The sequence below is a fragment of the Periophthalmus magnuspinnatus genome, chromosome 14 (assembly GCF_009829125.3).
Source record: "Periophthalmus magnuspinnatus isolate fPerMag1 chromosome 14, fPerMag1.2.pri, whole genome shotgun sequence".
Lineage (NCBI taxonomy): Eukaryota > Metazoa > Chordata > Actinopteri > Gobiiformes > Gobiidae > Periophthalmus > Periophthalmus magnuspinnatus.
Genome location: NC_047139.1, coordinates 26,250,787 through 26,269,486, shown reverse-complemented (window position 1 = coordinate 26,269,486; position 18,700 = coordinate 26,250,787). Strand labels below are relative to the sequence as shown.

General features: G+C 38.0%; 1 protein-coding gene across 2 annotated transcripts in view; it reads left to right on the top strand.

Moving 5' to 3' along the window:
- LOC117381318 (roundabout homolog 1-like) overlaps positions 1-18,700 on the top strand; it is a 98,651-nt gene that overhangs the window by 9,570 nt on the left and 70,381 nt on the right. For both annotated transcript variants that reach the window (XM_055226375.1, XM_033978267.2), the window contains exon 2: positions 12,244-12,570. In XM_055226375.1, the coding sequence (XP_055082350.1) occupies positions 12,244-12,570 (327 nt within the window). The remainder of the gene's footprint in view (positions 1-12,243; positions 12,571-18,700) is intronic.

Here is an 18,700-nt window from a genome sequence, read left to right as displayed (position 1 = left end):
CAAAAGTACCATAATGCTTTTGCGCTATGGTACTCTAAATGTGACTGCTCAACCTTCAGTCCTTTTGAAACACAGGAAACAAAAAAATCAAGCTGCCATTCTGTTTGATAACTGTCATGCGTCACATTCAGTCCAGAGCCAAACTGTTTTGTTCAATCTGGGCTTTAATCAGAACAATTATGTCAACAACAATATCCCCCGAGTTTCTTGCCAACATGTGTTATCTACCATAGCAGGTTGACAGGAGTCCCATCAAAAGCTGTGCATATAGATAAACAGTTAAAACACTGCCAGAGGAACAACACAGATAAAAGATATTGGCACGCACAAGACACGATTGACATAAGGTTTGGTGAATCATGCGCAATACTGTGTGGAGAGGTGAAAACCCCCCCCCAAAAAAACAACCTAGTTTATTTCTGAAAGTATAACAATCCAGTAATAAAAAAAAAATCTATCTACTAAATATCCTTTTCAATGATTTGGTATATGATTTATGTTGAACAAAATGATTTTCAATGTTTTAAAGGGCATTTAAATTGGATAAAAGACCATGTTTAGGGGTGAATATCTCAATTTACATGTATCCGTAAGTCCAAGGGCACTTGAGCATATTGCATTACAGTAAGTATGGCATTGGGACAGTGAATAGTGCTAATCCCTAATGCATGTAGTGCTCTCATCTGGCCCAGCGATGCGTACTGCAAGGTTAAGTGCAACCCCATCCTCAGCTGCTCCAACACAGGTAATGAACAATCCCAACAGAGTCTGCTTTAATTTATGCAGCTCTGCCCTATAATTGTCTGTGACTAGATGTATCCTACTATTAATATCTTTGTGGTTCTATTAAACTTAAGTTAGGACAGATTTTTTTCCAGAGCTGCGGCCTTTCATTCTGCTTCTTCCACACAAAGCTTGTTATTAGGATTGGGACCAGTGAAGGAGGGATTCATGTGAGCTTGTTTTTGGATTTTTAGGGATGTTGTGCTGTAAGCAGATGCACGCTCTTAGAGAAAGCAGAGTGGGCTGTGAAGTATAAAAAGGCTTTGTAGATGAGTTTAGTGCCCTGGGCCAGCTTGAGCTCCCTTCACAGTTTGACAGTCAGAACACATCTGGGCTGGGCTGCACCAAGAGCACAATTAAAGACAAAAAACAAATGTAGGTCATGTGGACGTGAACCGGTAGCTTGCAATGACACAGCATGGAGCCAATGTAATATTAAAGTATTGATATGGTTTGTACGAATTTGAGCTTCAGGCTGGACTGAAAATATGTACAGTACTTATATGTAGCCACATCAAAAGAAGTGGTCTTATTCATTATAAGGTTGAAACTGGCCAAGCCACAGCCTCGGTACATCTTTACCTCCAACCCCACTTACAAAGTCCATTTTTGTCCCTATCATGAAACCACTTTATTCATATAAAACACCACAGCGCTATTTTGAAATGTAGATGTTATTTCACTTAATGCAATTTTAAAATAAATCTGAATCGTCCTTTTTTCCGACCCATTAAAAAGAAATAAATTATATACTATTCAGCATGTCTTTCTTTAGAGCAACATAAGAGGCACTAGCTCTTGTTATTTTTATTTAGTGAAAACTTGACTGTGGTTCCTGGTCCACTTGACTTTGCGTGAATAGTTGATGTGTCTGGCTAGCGAGGCCAACTGGTGCTTGAGGCTTCCTGTTTTAGACACATGGGGGCCATAAACCAAACAGCTTGTTAGCACCTTTGTGTGTGCTCCTTGTGTTTTGGTCGTTTTGGTACAGAGGCACAAAAACTTATGCCTTACTGAGGGATAATAATGTCATTCCTAATGTAGCAGACCAATGGGTGCAGTTTTATTTGTTTAGTTCCATTATTCAGAGTTTATGCTAAGTCCCTTTTCCCTATAGTTCCCAAAATGTGCAGTTTAATAGTTTGGTACCTTTGTTCTCTCGTGGCCATAATCAAAAAAGTAATAGTCAGTCTATCCACAAAGCACATTTATTTGTAGAGCAGAGTTGTACACAGTAATTCAAAGTGCTTTGCAGAATAAGAAAAACTTTAAAATCACATTATGAACAAATAAACACGTAAATTAATTTTAAAGCTCGATCAACTTTTAGATCAACTAGCTAGATCAACTTTTCAGAGCTTTCTGCGATGGTATAATGTTGTTCCTTTTCCCAAAACATGCCTGAAGAGGTTTTAGATGTCATCCATGCATGTTAGAGTAATCTAGTGATCTCTCCTGGGTCCTATTCAAACCCTCCTTACAGTTAGCAGTACGATTCTGTCTGCTCTGCCCACAAGCCTACAACACCCATGCTCCCACACAGACATTTTCCATAAATATACAAAAACATTATAGAAAACAATACACTAGAACTTTACAAACCTGATGCTATGTGCAGTAGTTTCATTAGCGAGGTGCATTCTGATTGTGTTGTGATAATGCTCTGAAGGGGGAGTGACTTAGTTAACAATTAAAACCCCGTACAAGAGTAATACTCCATCTATAAAGAAGAGTGCAGAATAAACACCTTTCAGTCATATGCACAGCTAAACAGAACTGGTCTGAGCCTGGATTTGAACAAAACATAGGCCCGTTTCACATCTTCAGGAATACTGCTCCAGATTTCAGCTGCATAAAACTGAAAAGCTGATTCCCCCATGCAAGAACCACATACAAAGAATAAACCTTGTATATCCTGATGGTAGTCTAAATGTAAATGTTCAGAGCCCAGTCTCACGGGTAGCATGCAGCCTTATGTAAAAGTGCCCGGCAGCACAATCCTCACACTATGCAGATTTTGGCACTTTTATACATTCTCACCCTAAAGTTTGTCAGCAGCAAGAAAGGCTTTTGGCTCCCAGGCCTCCAGGCTAAATCCTCCTGTAGGGGAAAAAGAAGAACGGTTATGGCAGGAGTCTACTGTATACATCGTCAAGGCTTCTCTTATTAATGGTTGTAGTATGGAGGCCTCTTTTTGAGGACTTGAAAAACTACATGTAGCCAAAGTCATAAACTACAAATGATGTTTACAAAGACCTCAAACTGATGAAAAGATGTGGGATTCTTAACACAGAAATGAAACATATTTCATTACAGAGCAGTTGTTACACTAAACTTGGAGACGATATTTGCTCTCCTTGTACCAACAAATCACCTCTGTACCACTTTAGCGCTGCTTTATTTGCACCAAGTTTGACTTCCAAGCTGTGGCTGAGCGATAATCAATGGCCTATACAGCCACTTTACTTTCCAGTGTGAGTTTAATGGAGTGAGGATAAGCCTCTGAGATGGGCTGCAGGTCTTTCCACCGTTGTGCTCCGGAGGTGTTTCTCATCACAAATACTCCAGATAAGCTCTTTGCTGTCAGCACACGCGCCTCTTACCTGGTCTGCTGTATGGGAAACATACCTGTGGCCAAGTGTATGTCCATGTACCATACAAGAATCTGTAAACATTACATTTGAGAAGAGAAGATTAACTATGGGAATACGGGCTGTAAGGATTATGATAGGGGATCATTCTGAAATTGTATTTATTTAATTATTTTGCAGTTCACAATCCTCAGGCTGATGTGAAATTATGTGGACAGATGCTGATATCGATATTAAGAGGTCCTAAAAAGGCGATATAGGTAAAGATAATTGTGTTCATTCTGCAGTTCAACCAGATACTCCATTATTTTAAAGTAGTAATACTTAAGTAGTAGTAAGTATTAAGTAAAATAAGTATAACAAGTCTAGATATGCTATTGGCCATTTGCACAAATGTCTCTTATGTGCCTTTATAAGCTTTTATATGGCCCATGCTTGGTTCCATAATGAATCAAAACGTATTTTGACTTTTTTATTTTAACACATTTCTTTATAATCAAATTGTGACACTACATTACTGACAGCTTGATGGATTTATACTCCACTTATGTCCTGGTGACCTAGTTGGCTCAGATGTTTATCACATACTGGCCATATTCTGATTTGAGTTTACCCCAAAGCGCTTTTTCCTTGTTACCTTCTCACTGAGCATTTAACAGATGGCAAGTCAGAGAGTGAATTTTTAAAATATAATCATTCTCAAACCGTCCAGGTCCCAGTGGGATGTTGAAGAAGAAAGGCAGACATGATATTTTTGAGAATTCCTTTTGCCGTTTATTGAAGGAAAGCTAAAATAAATAGTAGCTAACGCACACTACTGCCTCAAGCAGTGCTGTCTATTTGCTTGTCATAAATTAAAAATGTGACTCTTTGAAGCACTGACTTGGGATTCGTTTTGTATTCTCGCAGTGCAAACCTTATTTTCACCCAGCTCCAATCTCCCTGTGAACATCTGGGAGCTCGGGGTGTTATCATGTCCACGACCTTGACTTTTCTCTCCAGATACTGCAGCAGCATTGTGCATTGTGTTCTTACATGGGTGGTATAGGAGATAGGATAGGGCAATTCACGGGATTGTAACCGCAGATTGACATTCGTTTTCATCAGATAAAATAATCACACTCCAACTCTGCAATATTAGAAAGTATTAGGTTTGTTGAGACACCTTTTGCAAGGCCACACACAGGCAAACCACCAAGCTGGCATTCCTTCCTCTTCCACATACTTGGGTGAATGACAGTGTTCAGTGTTCCACTTAATTGTGGTTTATACAGGCTGGGGAAGAATGCCTGGCATTTATTGGGTCCCTGTTTTACTTTACAAATGAATTAGTGTGTGCGTGAATACTCTGTCTGTGTTTAGGAGATGTCTCCAAGAGATGAGTCCCTATTATCTTTTTTGTTAAATATTTTTTGTTAGGTTTTTGTTTTAATAGATTTCTAAGAATGGATGGATGTAGTTTGGTCATACTTACTTTTGACTAGAGTTACCTATTCCTTTCTGGTGGAGGATTATTCTGTTTCTGTTCTGTTATTGTTAACCTAGTATGTTTCACAATATGGCATAGAAGTTACATTTAATGCCATACTGTGAAACATTCCAGACAAAGAAATAAAAAGTAGGTGACCAACTCTCCACCAAAAGTTACCCAATTCATCTTTAGTAAAAAGACAAAATTCAAAACAAAAGGGCAAATATCCTGCAGGTAATAATGTAGAATAAAGTAGCCAGTACATAAATCCTTTGACACCTGTTAGGTGTTTATCACCATCGATTTTCAAATTTACTGACAGCATTGACTATACTTGCCATCTGTTATTTGTTGTTGTCGTGCCAACAGCAACCACAAGCATAAAGATGTTAAGATATTCCTGTCTTTGAACTGTTCAGGTATGTGACAACATGTTTAATTAAAGTCTATGAAGATCTTTTATCTCTCATTTTAGGCGTACAGACTTCACCTCATCCAAACTTGCATTTTCCTATTTTAAAAATAGACCACTTGATGTCACTTTTAAATGATATTTCATTTTCCATTTATCTGGGTCTGTTTGTGATAAATTTAGATAATTCAATGTGCTTAAAATACTGAAGTCATGCAAAGTACACAGTATGCAGACTCTGGGATAATTGACCCATTAAGTTCACGACATGACAGGCTTGGATCTGTGGAGTAGATCTAGCATGGAAATGCTGACAGCAGTCTACTAAAATAAAACTCTGACACAAGACTCGTAAGACCTGTATTTATCGTCATGTTTGGTCTTAGATTATGAGATTAGGTGTTATTCCAAAGGTGAAGTAATCTTTTCTAAATTTGAACATAAGAAAATATGCACACATAAAAATATGAATGAAAGTTTGGATAGTGTCTGTAACCTAAAGAGAGAAAACAGAAGGGCGAGCTTTACTGCCATAGCACGTTAAATGCCCAGGCCTGGACAGTACTGGATGGGAGGCTGTTAGATTGCTGTAGTGGGGCAGTAGTGGCTCAGTGGTTAGACCTACTACCATCCTGAAGTGTGGAGCATTGATTTTTCTTTGTATCCCTAGGCAAAAAGACCTTATCAATGTTGTGTGAGTGAATAGTGGTATTGGCAGCATCTTGAATTCCCAAAAAGCCCTGTATTAATCATATGTTTTTTTTTTTGTTTAGTTTTGTTTGTTTTTTAAGCATTTTTAATTAAATTGTAAATTTTTCAGTTAGTATTGAGGCAGTATTTCATTTTCATCACAAAAATGTTTCTGTTAGTATTTTTTTTCCCTTTCTAACCGTAAAGTTCCTTCTCAATTAAAGTGCCCACTTTTTGCCTCTTCATCGAATCATTCTGATGGAATAAAGTCAACTGAGCACAAAACCTAGAGATGATAATACAAGTAATGGTTAGCTAACCCGTGTTTTGGTCCCTATGCCCTTTTTTTTATGATGTTTGCCAGTATACCCGTTTGCTGTTGATTTGCCCTCATGGACGATTGTCTGTTCAAACATGTGGTGTCATTTCACTCTCAAGGGCATTGCTTTGAACTACGAAGCCTGTGGAAATCCCTGTCTCACCATTAAAAGTGTGGACTTTGATCCGCAGTCTAGCCCATGGGTCACTAAAAAAGACAACTAAATGACTTTTACAGGCCCAAACAAAGGGATTTTTCTTTAACAAGACATTGCTATTCTGTTTATTGCACTCAGTTAAGCCCAGCTACAAAATCGACATGCCTTTATGGTGTGGTCTGGACATTTCTGCTACGAAGGAGCTATGGCGCTTGAGTACAGGTAATCCCATAGTTCCACGGGGGGAGATTATGTTTCCAATGCAAAGGCAATGGCTGGTGGGCTAGCAAGTCAGCTGTCAATGGACACTTTAAACTCTGGTATTCACAAGATATGCTCATTCTTTCAGGCAAGGCTTAGACGTGTAAAACAAGACTTATGGGCTTATAATTCGCTGGTGTTTTGGGGGCAAGGTTGTAACAGCAGAATTTTAAATATGTTAAGATGTTTTTAGTATGCAGACAAATTTTCTGTATGGTGTGACTCCGTGAATTCAGAAGAAGAACTTGCTTCCATTAGCAATACACCAACACTCACCATTGTTTTTAAATTTTAAATGTGAGAAGTTATCATCAAGCACTGCATGTTAGTTTTGATTTCTGATTGCAGTAAGACGCAATTATTAGAATTATGAGAAGTGATATATAGGCAGGATCTACTTGTTTTTAAAGGTGCACTATAAAACGTTTATAGTAGAGCATCCTCCACCTGCTAGTCTCCATGGAGATTTTAGTGCTTTGCCAAGAATCTCCCATAGTATGGCATTAAGCAGGTGACATCACAAGGCCTATGTTTTCAAAGGATTTTTCAGCAATAAAAACACCTGCAAAATATTACATAGTGCACCTTTCAAATGGATGTCAGTTTGATTCAATTATCAATTTTATCTGCATCGCCACTAAGATATTTCAACATCAACACAATAATAACTTCTGTATTACTTTATTTATTGCATTTTTTTTTTTTTTTTTTTTTTTTTTTTTAACATATTTTAGGCTTAGGCCATTATTAAAGAAATACAATTTATGATACTATTAAGACATTGGAAATTTGCCATTGTCTTTGGTTGCCAATAGCTTACTTGTATGTGGGCACAAATCGTTCCAGTTTTATTGCCAGACTTTGTTTTTCCTTCTTTCAGCACATTTCTCCTGGGAACCACAGTTACTTTGCCTTTCAAATGTGCCTGCTTTTTATCAACAAAACAAACGTACAACAACTCAAGCTTCCTGTGTTCCTCCTCTTCTTTTTCCTAGATCTTCATAAGACAGCCTCAGTACAGCCTCCGGGATGACTGACAGGACAGAGAAAACATATTTGTGGGGGCACAGGTGTTACAAATGACCTTTGGTGTGCCCGGTTGTAGTCCATTGTGGATGGACGAGCATGTTTCTGCATACTTATTGTAGACTGGCTGCTGGCCCTTTGCAGATAAACCAGCAGTCTTGTGGGGGCCCACTTGTGGCAGTTTGATATTGCCTCGCTGTAATGCCAGGGAGCTTAGGGAGCTGCGTGCACCCTTAGGCACCAGCCCAACACAATTAAGAACAAGGAAAGAAAGCATGTGTGCAAGGAACCAAGGCCCAAATAAGCAATGTGGCTACTGTTTGTTTTGTGGTATGTTTGAATGTCTAGACAATGTGTAAATTCAGTGTGAAATGGAATATTTATGATTTTGGCTACAGGGCAGCCCCGAGCCCTCTCCCATGTGTTTGTTTAGCTTATTTGGGATTCTAGCTTCACTCAGACAGGTGTGTCCTTGATTAATATTAGATTGTATTTTTATTTGTTTTGAGCTAATTACTTACAATGCAGTCAATAGAAAAGTAGCTGGTATGTTCTAATTAGCTATTAGGTATATCTGCTTTAAAACAAATGCCACATTTCCCCTAATTATACAGGATTTACAATGAAACATTTAAGTACAAAATACTGCTCTTCAGTACACTCTTATAAAAGATAGACGGCATATAAAATAGATGTGTCTTTTAACAACTCACATACATTATTATTAGCACTAAAATATATATCTGATATATTTCCTCTATATCGTGTGGGCTGCATAATGATACTAATGCTATTTTTATATGTATAACATGTACAACTACACAGAGCCACCTGTTGTGTGATATGCTTTAAATCTTTTTTAGGCTTGTTTACTTTTATTCAGCTTAAGACAGAAAACACTGAGGAAATGATGCAATGTGCGGAAAGAGGTCTGCATCTGAACACAGGCCACAGATAGTAAATGAATTACTAATAACGGCATTACATTTTAATTTTGTTTGCGCTCAGTTACTAGTTGTTTTTTTTTAATATCTAACCATATAACTTTAAATTTTAATAATGTGTTTGTTAGTCAGAGGTACTAGTCAGTTAAAAGCACTGGGGAGTCCAAAATCAGAGTTGTCTTTTTAGTAATATCTATAAGAAACTGTCAGTTTTTTGGCTGATAATTTACTTACAAAATCTACTTCTCTTTCCATATTTTTTCACTTTGCAAATCTTGGAAGTCTACCCTCAGTCACTGTAGTTCTGCTGTCATAAACCTTGCAGCAATGTAGACTAGTCCCAGCAGAGGAAACAAAGCCGGCACATTAGAATAAGTATAATGTTAACAGTGGTGCGATGGGAGGGCTTATCTCAGCAGCGCACAACCCGTTAATATAGAGCTGTCGGATAGAAAATGCTAATGTCAGCACACTTTTCATAATGATAAGCTCACATTCAGCAACATGTATTGTTCCTGTCTTCTGGGTGAATGGCGTGGGGGGTGGGCCGGTAGAAACCCACCCATTATAGCTAATTTCTCTTAATCTGATAGAGCATCTGAAGCAGTTAAAAAAGCTAACCATAACACCGTCGGCTGGATTAAATTCTCTGCACTTCATGGGATGCTACGAGGTGTTATCAACCTGTGTAAACATGTGTCTGAGTGGGATTTATTGGTTGCAAAGGGGAGTGGAGGAGCTCATCATTCTCTCACACATTGGTGATTATTTGCTTTACGGGGGCCACTGGCACGTTAAAGGGGGGCCCGACGCAAGGCAAGACGAGATAGTGTTTGCAGTGACCTAAAAGAACACAAAAGTGACACTCTCCCACTGCAATAAAATGGAAAAAGAGGCTGCATACCTAATGTTAATGCCATGTTCCTTTAATAGACTCCCAGAGACTGCCGGGCCTTAGAAGTTTTATAGCAGGTTTAGGCCGACGTTAACACTGCAGGAAGAGAGTGGGCGCGAGTGTGAAAAGATAAAAATGTAATGTTATATTTTTTTTTTTTTATTAATTTAGGGCTATGTCCAAAGCTTGTGCTAACATGAGGTTGTTTGAAGATGGTGTGAAAAGTTAAAAGCGTATTTGGTACATTGAAAGTTACATGTATTTGTGATAGTACAGTTCAGTTTTACATCCATCAATCACACACTGTAAATGTTGTCAACAAGGTGTGTATTAATAAGTCTTTTGCAAAGTAGAAAAATCTGTTCTTTTGCCTGCAGCCTGTTTTGACCTCTGACCTCCTTCAGTGCACTGGCCCTGTCTTGCAGTGCCAGGTGTCGAGACACTACACCAAGACTTGATGAAAAAAAATGATGTTCAGTTCTTGGTTGACTAAAGACATGCATGTGTGCATTGATTCCTCAACCCGAAGATATAGTAGCATTAACAAAATGTCTCAAAACTATCTCTATGATGCAAATCTATGCTTCCATGGTTTCCATGAGGGTTGGGACCGTCAGGGGGTCACGAGGCACTAAATTGGGTGTTGCGAGATTATTTCAACTGATAATTTGAAAATTAAGACCTTATATTTAATCAACTCTATTATATAAAACTACATATTTTTAGTTAAATTGTGGCCAGTTAGGTTTTATTAAAAACTGATCCAACACGTTTTGACCCTTGACATTTTTATTGTGTTCAGGTTTGTTGTATGGTTATTTTTGGGGTCCCGGCCTGAAAAGTTGCTATATTTGACCAAAAGTGCACTGGCAAGATAAGAAAACTACTACAACAACATTTACAATTCATTCCCAAACCTCCATTCAACTCTTTTTCTGTTGTGGTCATATAAATCTTTTATAAGGGCAATAAAATAATTAGATGACTAATTGAGCAATGAAACAACTAAACAACTAAAGATGCAACACTACTACTCCCTGTGGTTGGATATGGTATTTTATGACCTATTATTATAATATAAGTAGTATGTACTGTATCCATACATATTAATTGTTGCCTCTTGGTATGTTTTAGTGTTCTTTTGAAAACTTATTTTACACTCCATTAAGTAACTATTGCTCTTGTAATATAGAGATTCAGGCCAGATGTTGAAATCACCCATATTTTTTATAAGCTGTATTGGCAAACGACTCTATGATTTTTGTGTTCAATCCATAGCCTAAAGTAAACGGTTTTACCTTATACTGGAGGGACTGGAGAGAAAACATGTCTTTTCCTAGATGGGTGTGTGTTTGTGCAGGTTGGGGGTTTGAAACATGATGTAAGGAGCCTATACAGTGGGGACATTAGACTTGTGTACCTGGATCTCATTAGTGGCTTGCTTTGTCCACGACTTCTGCTTCTGCTGCTGCTGCTGTGTGCATTGGGGACTCCCACTGTTTCTGCAAGGGCACTAGAAAGATTGACATCTCATCAGTGGATCTGGGATTAAAGGTGATGGTGGGATTGTTAGTGAAGGTATGGCTAGAAATATTGATTTTTATTGCTGTAGCACTGGTAATGGTCTGATTCTATGGCTGTCTATAGATGGCCTACTGCAGAAGTGTGGAATGGAAGAGATTTTAGTTATAGCTCATTTAGAGGAATTTCAGGTAAGGTCTTCTACTGCAGAGATTCACACAGTAATGTTTTTTGTAATGCTTTTGCTGGTTAAAAATATTTAAAGACTGCCATCAACAAACTACTTTTCATATCCCTAATCACATTTTAACTAAACTAATTGCGTCATTTTGTAAAGTCAGATATTTTTGTTTCCTTCTTTGTGTTTTCAGTTGGAGGAACAAATACAGAACATGGTGATCTGTTGTGATTGTTATTGCTGGCTAATTATTTTTGTCAAATTGGATTATTATTAGTGATACCAAAAAAGACACTCGGGAACCAGCAATATGCAACTCTTCAAAGGGTTTTTCACCAGCTTTTGACTTGATAGGATTAGTAGTTTTACTCTCAGATCACCGTGGTCACAAACACAACAATTTCAAACAGTTGTTCACATGCATTGACTCGATTGAAATGTTGACTAAAATAGCACAGCATGTCCCAGGCATTCTCACAGGCTCAGGTGGGGATGAAATTATGCTAGCTCCATTGTTTCTTAGACAGATCCGGGGACCCAATTTCATCCCTGATTACTTTGTTGTAATCCACTTTTGTGTTTTTCTACCACAAATGTGAGTAGCAATAATTTGTTTTGAATGTTTGAGCAGTAGATTTTTGTTATGTTTTGGGTTGTCATTGAAAACAAAAGTTACTTAATGTTGGTATTGCAATTAGGGCTGATAAATACGGTGATACGTATCTAATTCATTCCTGTGACAATATAATATTTTGGTGAAATCGCCTCAGCATGCAGACAGGTGGATTTAACTAAGTACAATGAAGTGTGGACTTAAACAGATGGATTTAGTTTCCTCTTTAAGACAATCTAAATACACTAAGTTCACATGACTTGGGTTTAAAATCTGATCATGATCTGGCTCCAAGAAAATTGTGCTGGTCTATCGCTCAACCCCTAATTGCAATAATCATAATTGATCTCTATAAAAACAATATACATTTTGTTTGTTGCAGGTTCTCGTCTGCGGCAGGAAGACTCCCCCCCTCGCATTGTGGAGCACCCCTCTGACCTGATTGTGTCCAAAGGGGAACCAGCCACCCTAAACTGTAAGGCAGAGGGACGTCCCACGCCCACGGTGGAATGGTACAAAGATGGAGAGCGCGTGGAGACAGACCGCGAGAACCCACGCTCACATCGAATGCTGCTGCCAAGCGGCTCCCTCTTCTTCCTCCGCATCGTCCATGGCCGACGGAGCAAACCTGATGATGGGGTCTACGTCTGTGTGGCACGCAACTATCTGGGCCAGGCCATCAGCCACAATGCTTCCCTGGAAGTAGCAAGTAAGTGCTTCTGTTTTGCACAAGACACTATGGTTTATGAAAACAAAATGGCGCCTCAGTATTGAAGTTCATCCATTTCTTGACTCACACTTTAATGCTTTTAGTGTTGCTTCTTGTGTTTCACCTAAATCGCTCCACATATTTAGACAAAAAAAAAATAACAGCGGAACCAAATTTGTTATGGAGAATGCATATCAGCCATTGAGCTACTATGAAGTATAGATTTGAGTGTACAGTCTTTTTCTCGCTGTCTTTAATGCCGTTCATTTATACATTATCTTTGTGGAACACATTGGCCAAACAAGAGTATGTGCTGAATGAACTTATAAACTTGCATCTTACTTTATGTATTCATTTTGTCATTCTACACTGGCCAGAGATAATCACCTTTTTTAACACATGCTGATTCCTAAATCTCTTCCACTACTTTTGGCAAGGTGATAATAGTAGGATTTTTATATCTTCCTTCAAAGAAAGTAAGCTGCTTTCTTAAATAGAACTGTCTTATTAAAACATATTTGCTCAAAATATCTTTTTACTCTGTAATGTCTCAAAGCAAGCACCAAATCCTCACGTCTTAGTGGATTTATTTTCTTTTTTAATGAAAGCTATCTTGGTCTTTGTTATCGCCAGTTCACGCATCACTGAGTTCAATCGTCTTCAAACCCTCCTGCTCCACTGATATGAAACCTAATATGTAAATACGGATGGCAGCTTTATTTTGCTACTTTCTTTCCAATTACAGTTGAAAGGTCATTTTTATGGTGAAGAGACAGGTGGAGATTGAGTAAGCGAGTCCACCTGTCAAAATGCAGCAGCTGTGTGTCCCTTTAATCCCAGGCTTTAACATGGAGGAGTGCGTTTTGAACAGGTGACAGAGCAGACTCGCTGAATCAGGGAAGTTGTAGGTGTCAAGTATGTGGGGTCGCTAGTCTGTTATTTCATTTAAGCTAGAGGTAATGTCAAATCTAATCAACACATTTTATATATTAGCATCCCATTTAGAGGTCCTAGGCATTCATTTTGATCGTGAGCTGTCTATACCAGTTATGTTGGCTTGTGGGTGTAATACTAAGGATGATGTTTTTAAAAATATATTAGAAAATGGATATTACAATTTTCATTTTGGAAATATGCAAATATGCAAAATTAGAATATCAAGTAGTTTATGCAAATAAACAAAAATGCATTAAAAAGACCATAAAAACATAATCTTGCATTGTAAAAAGTGATATTTCTGTGGTTTGTGTGGTTAATTCTTCAGTCCATTCACATTGTATGCATATATATATAGATTCCATTTTTGTGGCTATTGCCCCTCCCCAAAATTACAGTATGCAATATTACAGTATAATTACTACTAGTTGTCAGTCAAACTAGAGTACTTCAAACTACATGCATTCTAACTCTTAAAGTATTTCTTACATATTGAAAAATTAACAGGTTTTTTAATGTTTGTGATGATAATTAATTCACTGTTAGAATTTTCTGTACTAGATGTATAAACTGAACTATAGATGGTAGTATGGTAATATAACATTTGTGTAGACAGTGATAATTTAACCAGGTTTGTATGGTTAAATATTGCTTTAAAACAGTTAACCTTTATTTACCTTTTTTTTTTTCGAGATAACATATATATTGTGCAAATAGACAGAGGGTTCTTTGCCTGCCCAAGTCAAAGTGTGCCAACAAACAACCCTAGTGTTAGTTAAGACTGATGGAATGGCACCATGAACAAAGCAGTCGTAGGGCAGAGGACAAAGGTCATGACCCCAGTGCGTCAAATAGAGTCTGTACAGATGGCGTGGTAATTCATTTGAGTCTTACAAGTTCAAATCGTTGGGAAACTAAAGAGGAGTGAAGAATGCACCGCAGTAAGGAAGTGTGTGTGACAAAGGTTAACAACCGCAGTCATGCCCTAATACTCCACACAGCTCCCCATCTATAACTGCCTCTCTGCTCAGCTTACTCAGCGCTCATGGCCCTCCCGATCCCATGGGCAGATATTTTGCAAGGGTTTTAGAATAATAATTCCCCCTGTAGTGTCTGTTTTCACCTTTTGAATCCTAATGAAAGACATGGTCAAACGGGATATAGGGATAATGCCGGATCAGCAGTGTGAATAGTTTGGGGAAGCCAGAGATAGCCCTTGAGGAGGAAGGGGGTATATAATGCTCAGAGTTCACAAAATTTACTGCCTGGTTTAAGGTCGACGAGGAACAGCGCAGACTTGTTGGACTTGTCCAGATGAGTTATGTCCAGCTGACTTTATCCTTCGGAGGTCAGAGGGGCTCACGGGTCACCCTGCGGCTAGAGAGTAACACATCCCCTCTCCTCTGGTAATGGTAAAGACTAGAGCGAGATAGTTATGTTAGGGGCTTGCTGGGGAAGCTAGGGAGTGTTAAAAGGAGGATTGTCCCTCCTCTCTCAATAAACAGATGAGATGGATCATTTGTCAAGTCTTGTTGATGTTTGATTTGTTAATGTTTTGGTCTTTGATATGCTGTTATAGGTCAGAGTTTTCACAAAACATATTTTGAAGTATTGAACTTTTGAACCTAATTTTAGTTTTATGTGAAGTGATAAACATTGTCACAATGCTTATAAAATGCGTCTCGTGCAACATCTAAAAATACTGTTTATACAAGATCCCCATGAGCACTTAAGTAGACTGCAGAATACTGTAAATATTCTGTTGTCACAGCAAAACATGAAAAAGTGAGGGCATCACTGGCTTTGATTCAGCTGTGGTCAAAAGCTCCCCCAGTGAGTTTGTCAGTCAAGATGACACTTATAAAGAGCAACAGGCTGTAAAAAAAACAACAGTTTTACTGTAGCTGAAAGAGAATGTTGTTTTCAAAAGCTTGTTTACACAGCCTTCCAGCTGTAGCCTATATGAAAGTTTATATCACAGATGTGACAGGTTTCTCCCTCGATCCTATCTACTATTTGTTTTAGGCATGTCTCTTGGTGGCTAGTGTCATTGTCCCCTTTATCAGCACTATGTTGTTTGCTTTTAGTCTGTTAGCACAAACATCAAAGTGTATTTGTCAGTTTTTCATTTGAATGCAATTTTAGCAAAGGTCAACAATGAGACAATTATTATTTTTTCTTTCATAAGTCTGAATACAAAGACCAGGTGGTTTCAATAGTGTTTGATGTGAGTCCACCATTGTAAGATTTGAAAACAATTCCTTCTGCAGGGATTTGAGTTTTATGGACGTTGATGTTGATGAAACCATCATGACAATGCAGTCTACACTGTGCGACTTATGAGGACTAATTTAAATCCAGTCATACAAGTTGCCACAACTAATTAATCACTCTTAAGCACTTAATCAGTGAAAGTTTGCTGTATGACAAGGGCATGGGATGATTGTAGCGCTACATCCTATACGCTGTACAGGCGTCGTATTAAACATTGCACTACAAGTTATGCATTTGTAATCAAGTAATTTGCCTCACTTTTCATGTCTCAGCGACTCTTATACTCTGCATATTATTGAAATACAGCGATGATGAATTAATAATAAAATAATGACTTGTCAATGAGTCTTGTCACTTTACATAAATTGAGGACTTCACTAAAAGAAAACCTAAAAGCCAGTCTGGTACAAGCACAATTCATTTGATCCCTTATCAACAGCACCATACAAAGCTTCATTTGGAAATTAATTATGTCTTAAGCCTTCACTCCATTTACATAATTAAAAAAAATCAGTTTCTTTCTCATGCAGGTATGAATAATTTGACACAAGTACTGCAGAACTGATGCCTGAAAATTGCTACGCTGCAGTCTGACTGATATAAGCTGATGGCTGCTGGGAAAGAATGACATAGAAAGAAAGTAGCTGAAGAACTGTCTATCCTTCAAGGCACTGAAACTTGTTTGCAGAAAATAGAGGTGACGTGCTCCAGACACTGACAGATGTAGCATGTGCCAATGCCTGAAGCGTGACCACGGGGTTTCGATCCTACAACACTACACATATAAGTCCACATACGCATGGACATGGAGTGGACTGGCATTGACTGAGACGAAACACGAACGCGGCGGGAAAGGACGTATAACTTGGTTCCTTTCCAATAAATGTCACCGAAGACACTCAGCATATTTTTCCTGCCCGCGGGGACCCTAGAGGACCCTGGGAAATGAACATATGTCCTATTGACCCCAGCCACTTGATTCAATCACGAAGAGCTTTATTGAGGTGAAGGCAAAGTCACAGCCCATGTACTCCAAAGGTTATTGGATAGTGGACCTGTTTTTAGGTTCTGTAGGGAAGCAGTGCGGCATATATTCTTAAACTAATTGGACATTGCCATTTGCGGGAGGAGGAGTGCGGCTGGTGGCTTATGAGGGTTAAGCCATAAAGCCGTGGTGATGAATTAATAAGCCTGCGGGAATGACAGCTGTACAGTGTAGACATGTAACAAGTTCCACAAGTTTGTATGGGAATGGAAAACAGATTTAGAGGCATCCATCATGTTTAGTCAATTACTTAGCATGTGTCCAAGCAAGTTTGATTTATCTGCTGGGAACACCGCCCTGACCCTCGTCGAGCAGACTGAGCAAACACAACTCCACATGTATCCCTCTGGCAAAATTCATATTCACTAAAATCTGAGCAGGCTAATTATGTCCTGCAGACATGAGAAATCCCTCGCTGAGACTAGACCGCACTAAGTTGTGCTAATGTTGTGTCTTTGCTCGAATATTAATACTTTAAAGGGAAAGTGCAACGTTTTGACACTTTTTAACTGACAATGTGAGAGTGACAAATGGCAAAGTTGAAAGCTTAAAATAATAATAATAATAACAATAATAAACCTATTATTATTATTATTATTATTATTATTATTATTATTATTATTATTATTATTATTATTATTATTATTATTATTATTATTTTCTGTGTAGACCCTCAGTCGTCCAGGTCTGATCCATAGCAAACAACAAAGTTAAATCTGTCAACTGGACAAATCTTGTAGGAGTAAGATTTGTCCAGTTGACAGATTTAACTTCGTTGTTTGCTATTATTATTATTATTATTATTATTATTATTATTATTATTATTATTATTATTATTATTATTATTTTGAAACCAAACATTTCCAACTGCAACACATTGTAATAACTGGTAATGAATAAACAATACCAATGCTGTGTCTGAGAATTCACATCCTGCCAATTACTTGAACTTTTGTTTTTTTCCTGGAGACAAATCTGGAGCAGTTTGGCCGTCATCTGCCAATTTCCATGTGAATTCAGAATGCCAATCACTTGTTGAAAATCTAAGACTGATGCTTATCAATAGAGTTTTGTATTAACTGGTAGTCAAAATCTACAACAGCTGCACGTGCATATTTAATTATATGGCATGGAAGACTAATGTAAACCAATACAGGTTCATGGACCATGCTTTTAAATAGCTAATTAGGACATTTAATGAGTTCATAAAACCATAATATAAACTTAAAATCTGTTTATTCAGTTTAGTTTATTCATGGGTTTAAGTTTCTTGTTTATTGGTGCCATTTTGAGGACTTTTTATCATTCAAAAAAATACAATAATTTGTAGTGAATTGTTAATTACACTCTGAAACCCATGGAAAGAATTGTAGTATCAAAGTACGTTCTAATAATTCTTTGGCTGCACAGCTTTGCCTTTCATAAAAAAAAAAAAAAAAAAAATAGAACTGCTAAAAAAAAATAATAAAAAAAAATAAAAAAAAACACTATCCAACCATCTTCAATAATTTCCAGCTCACCTCTTTGTTTTGTTTTCTTGTTATTATTTCACAGATAAGAGATCTGCGTCTCCTCATTGTTCAGGCTCATGCTGATGGTATGAATGCATTACCATGATAGATATGTTCTCCCTCTGAAGTGGATCAGGGGATACGCACGGCTCGCTCAGGTCGGATGATTGACGGGTGGAGGTGGGACGGCTGCTCTCTCCCCATGTCCGCTCCTCTTTGATTGTAATCTCACGCTGAATGACGAGCCAGTGCAGTGGGCGTAGCGTGTTCAGGATTCATTCTCTCTCTCTTTCTCCTGGGTCACATTTTCTCTCTCTTCCTGGCCCCTTATATTAACTAATGGCTGCTCACTTCAGTCGGCTGT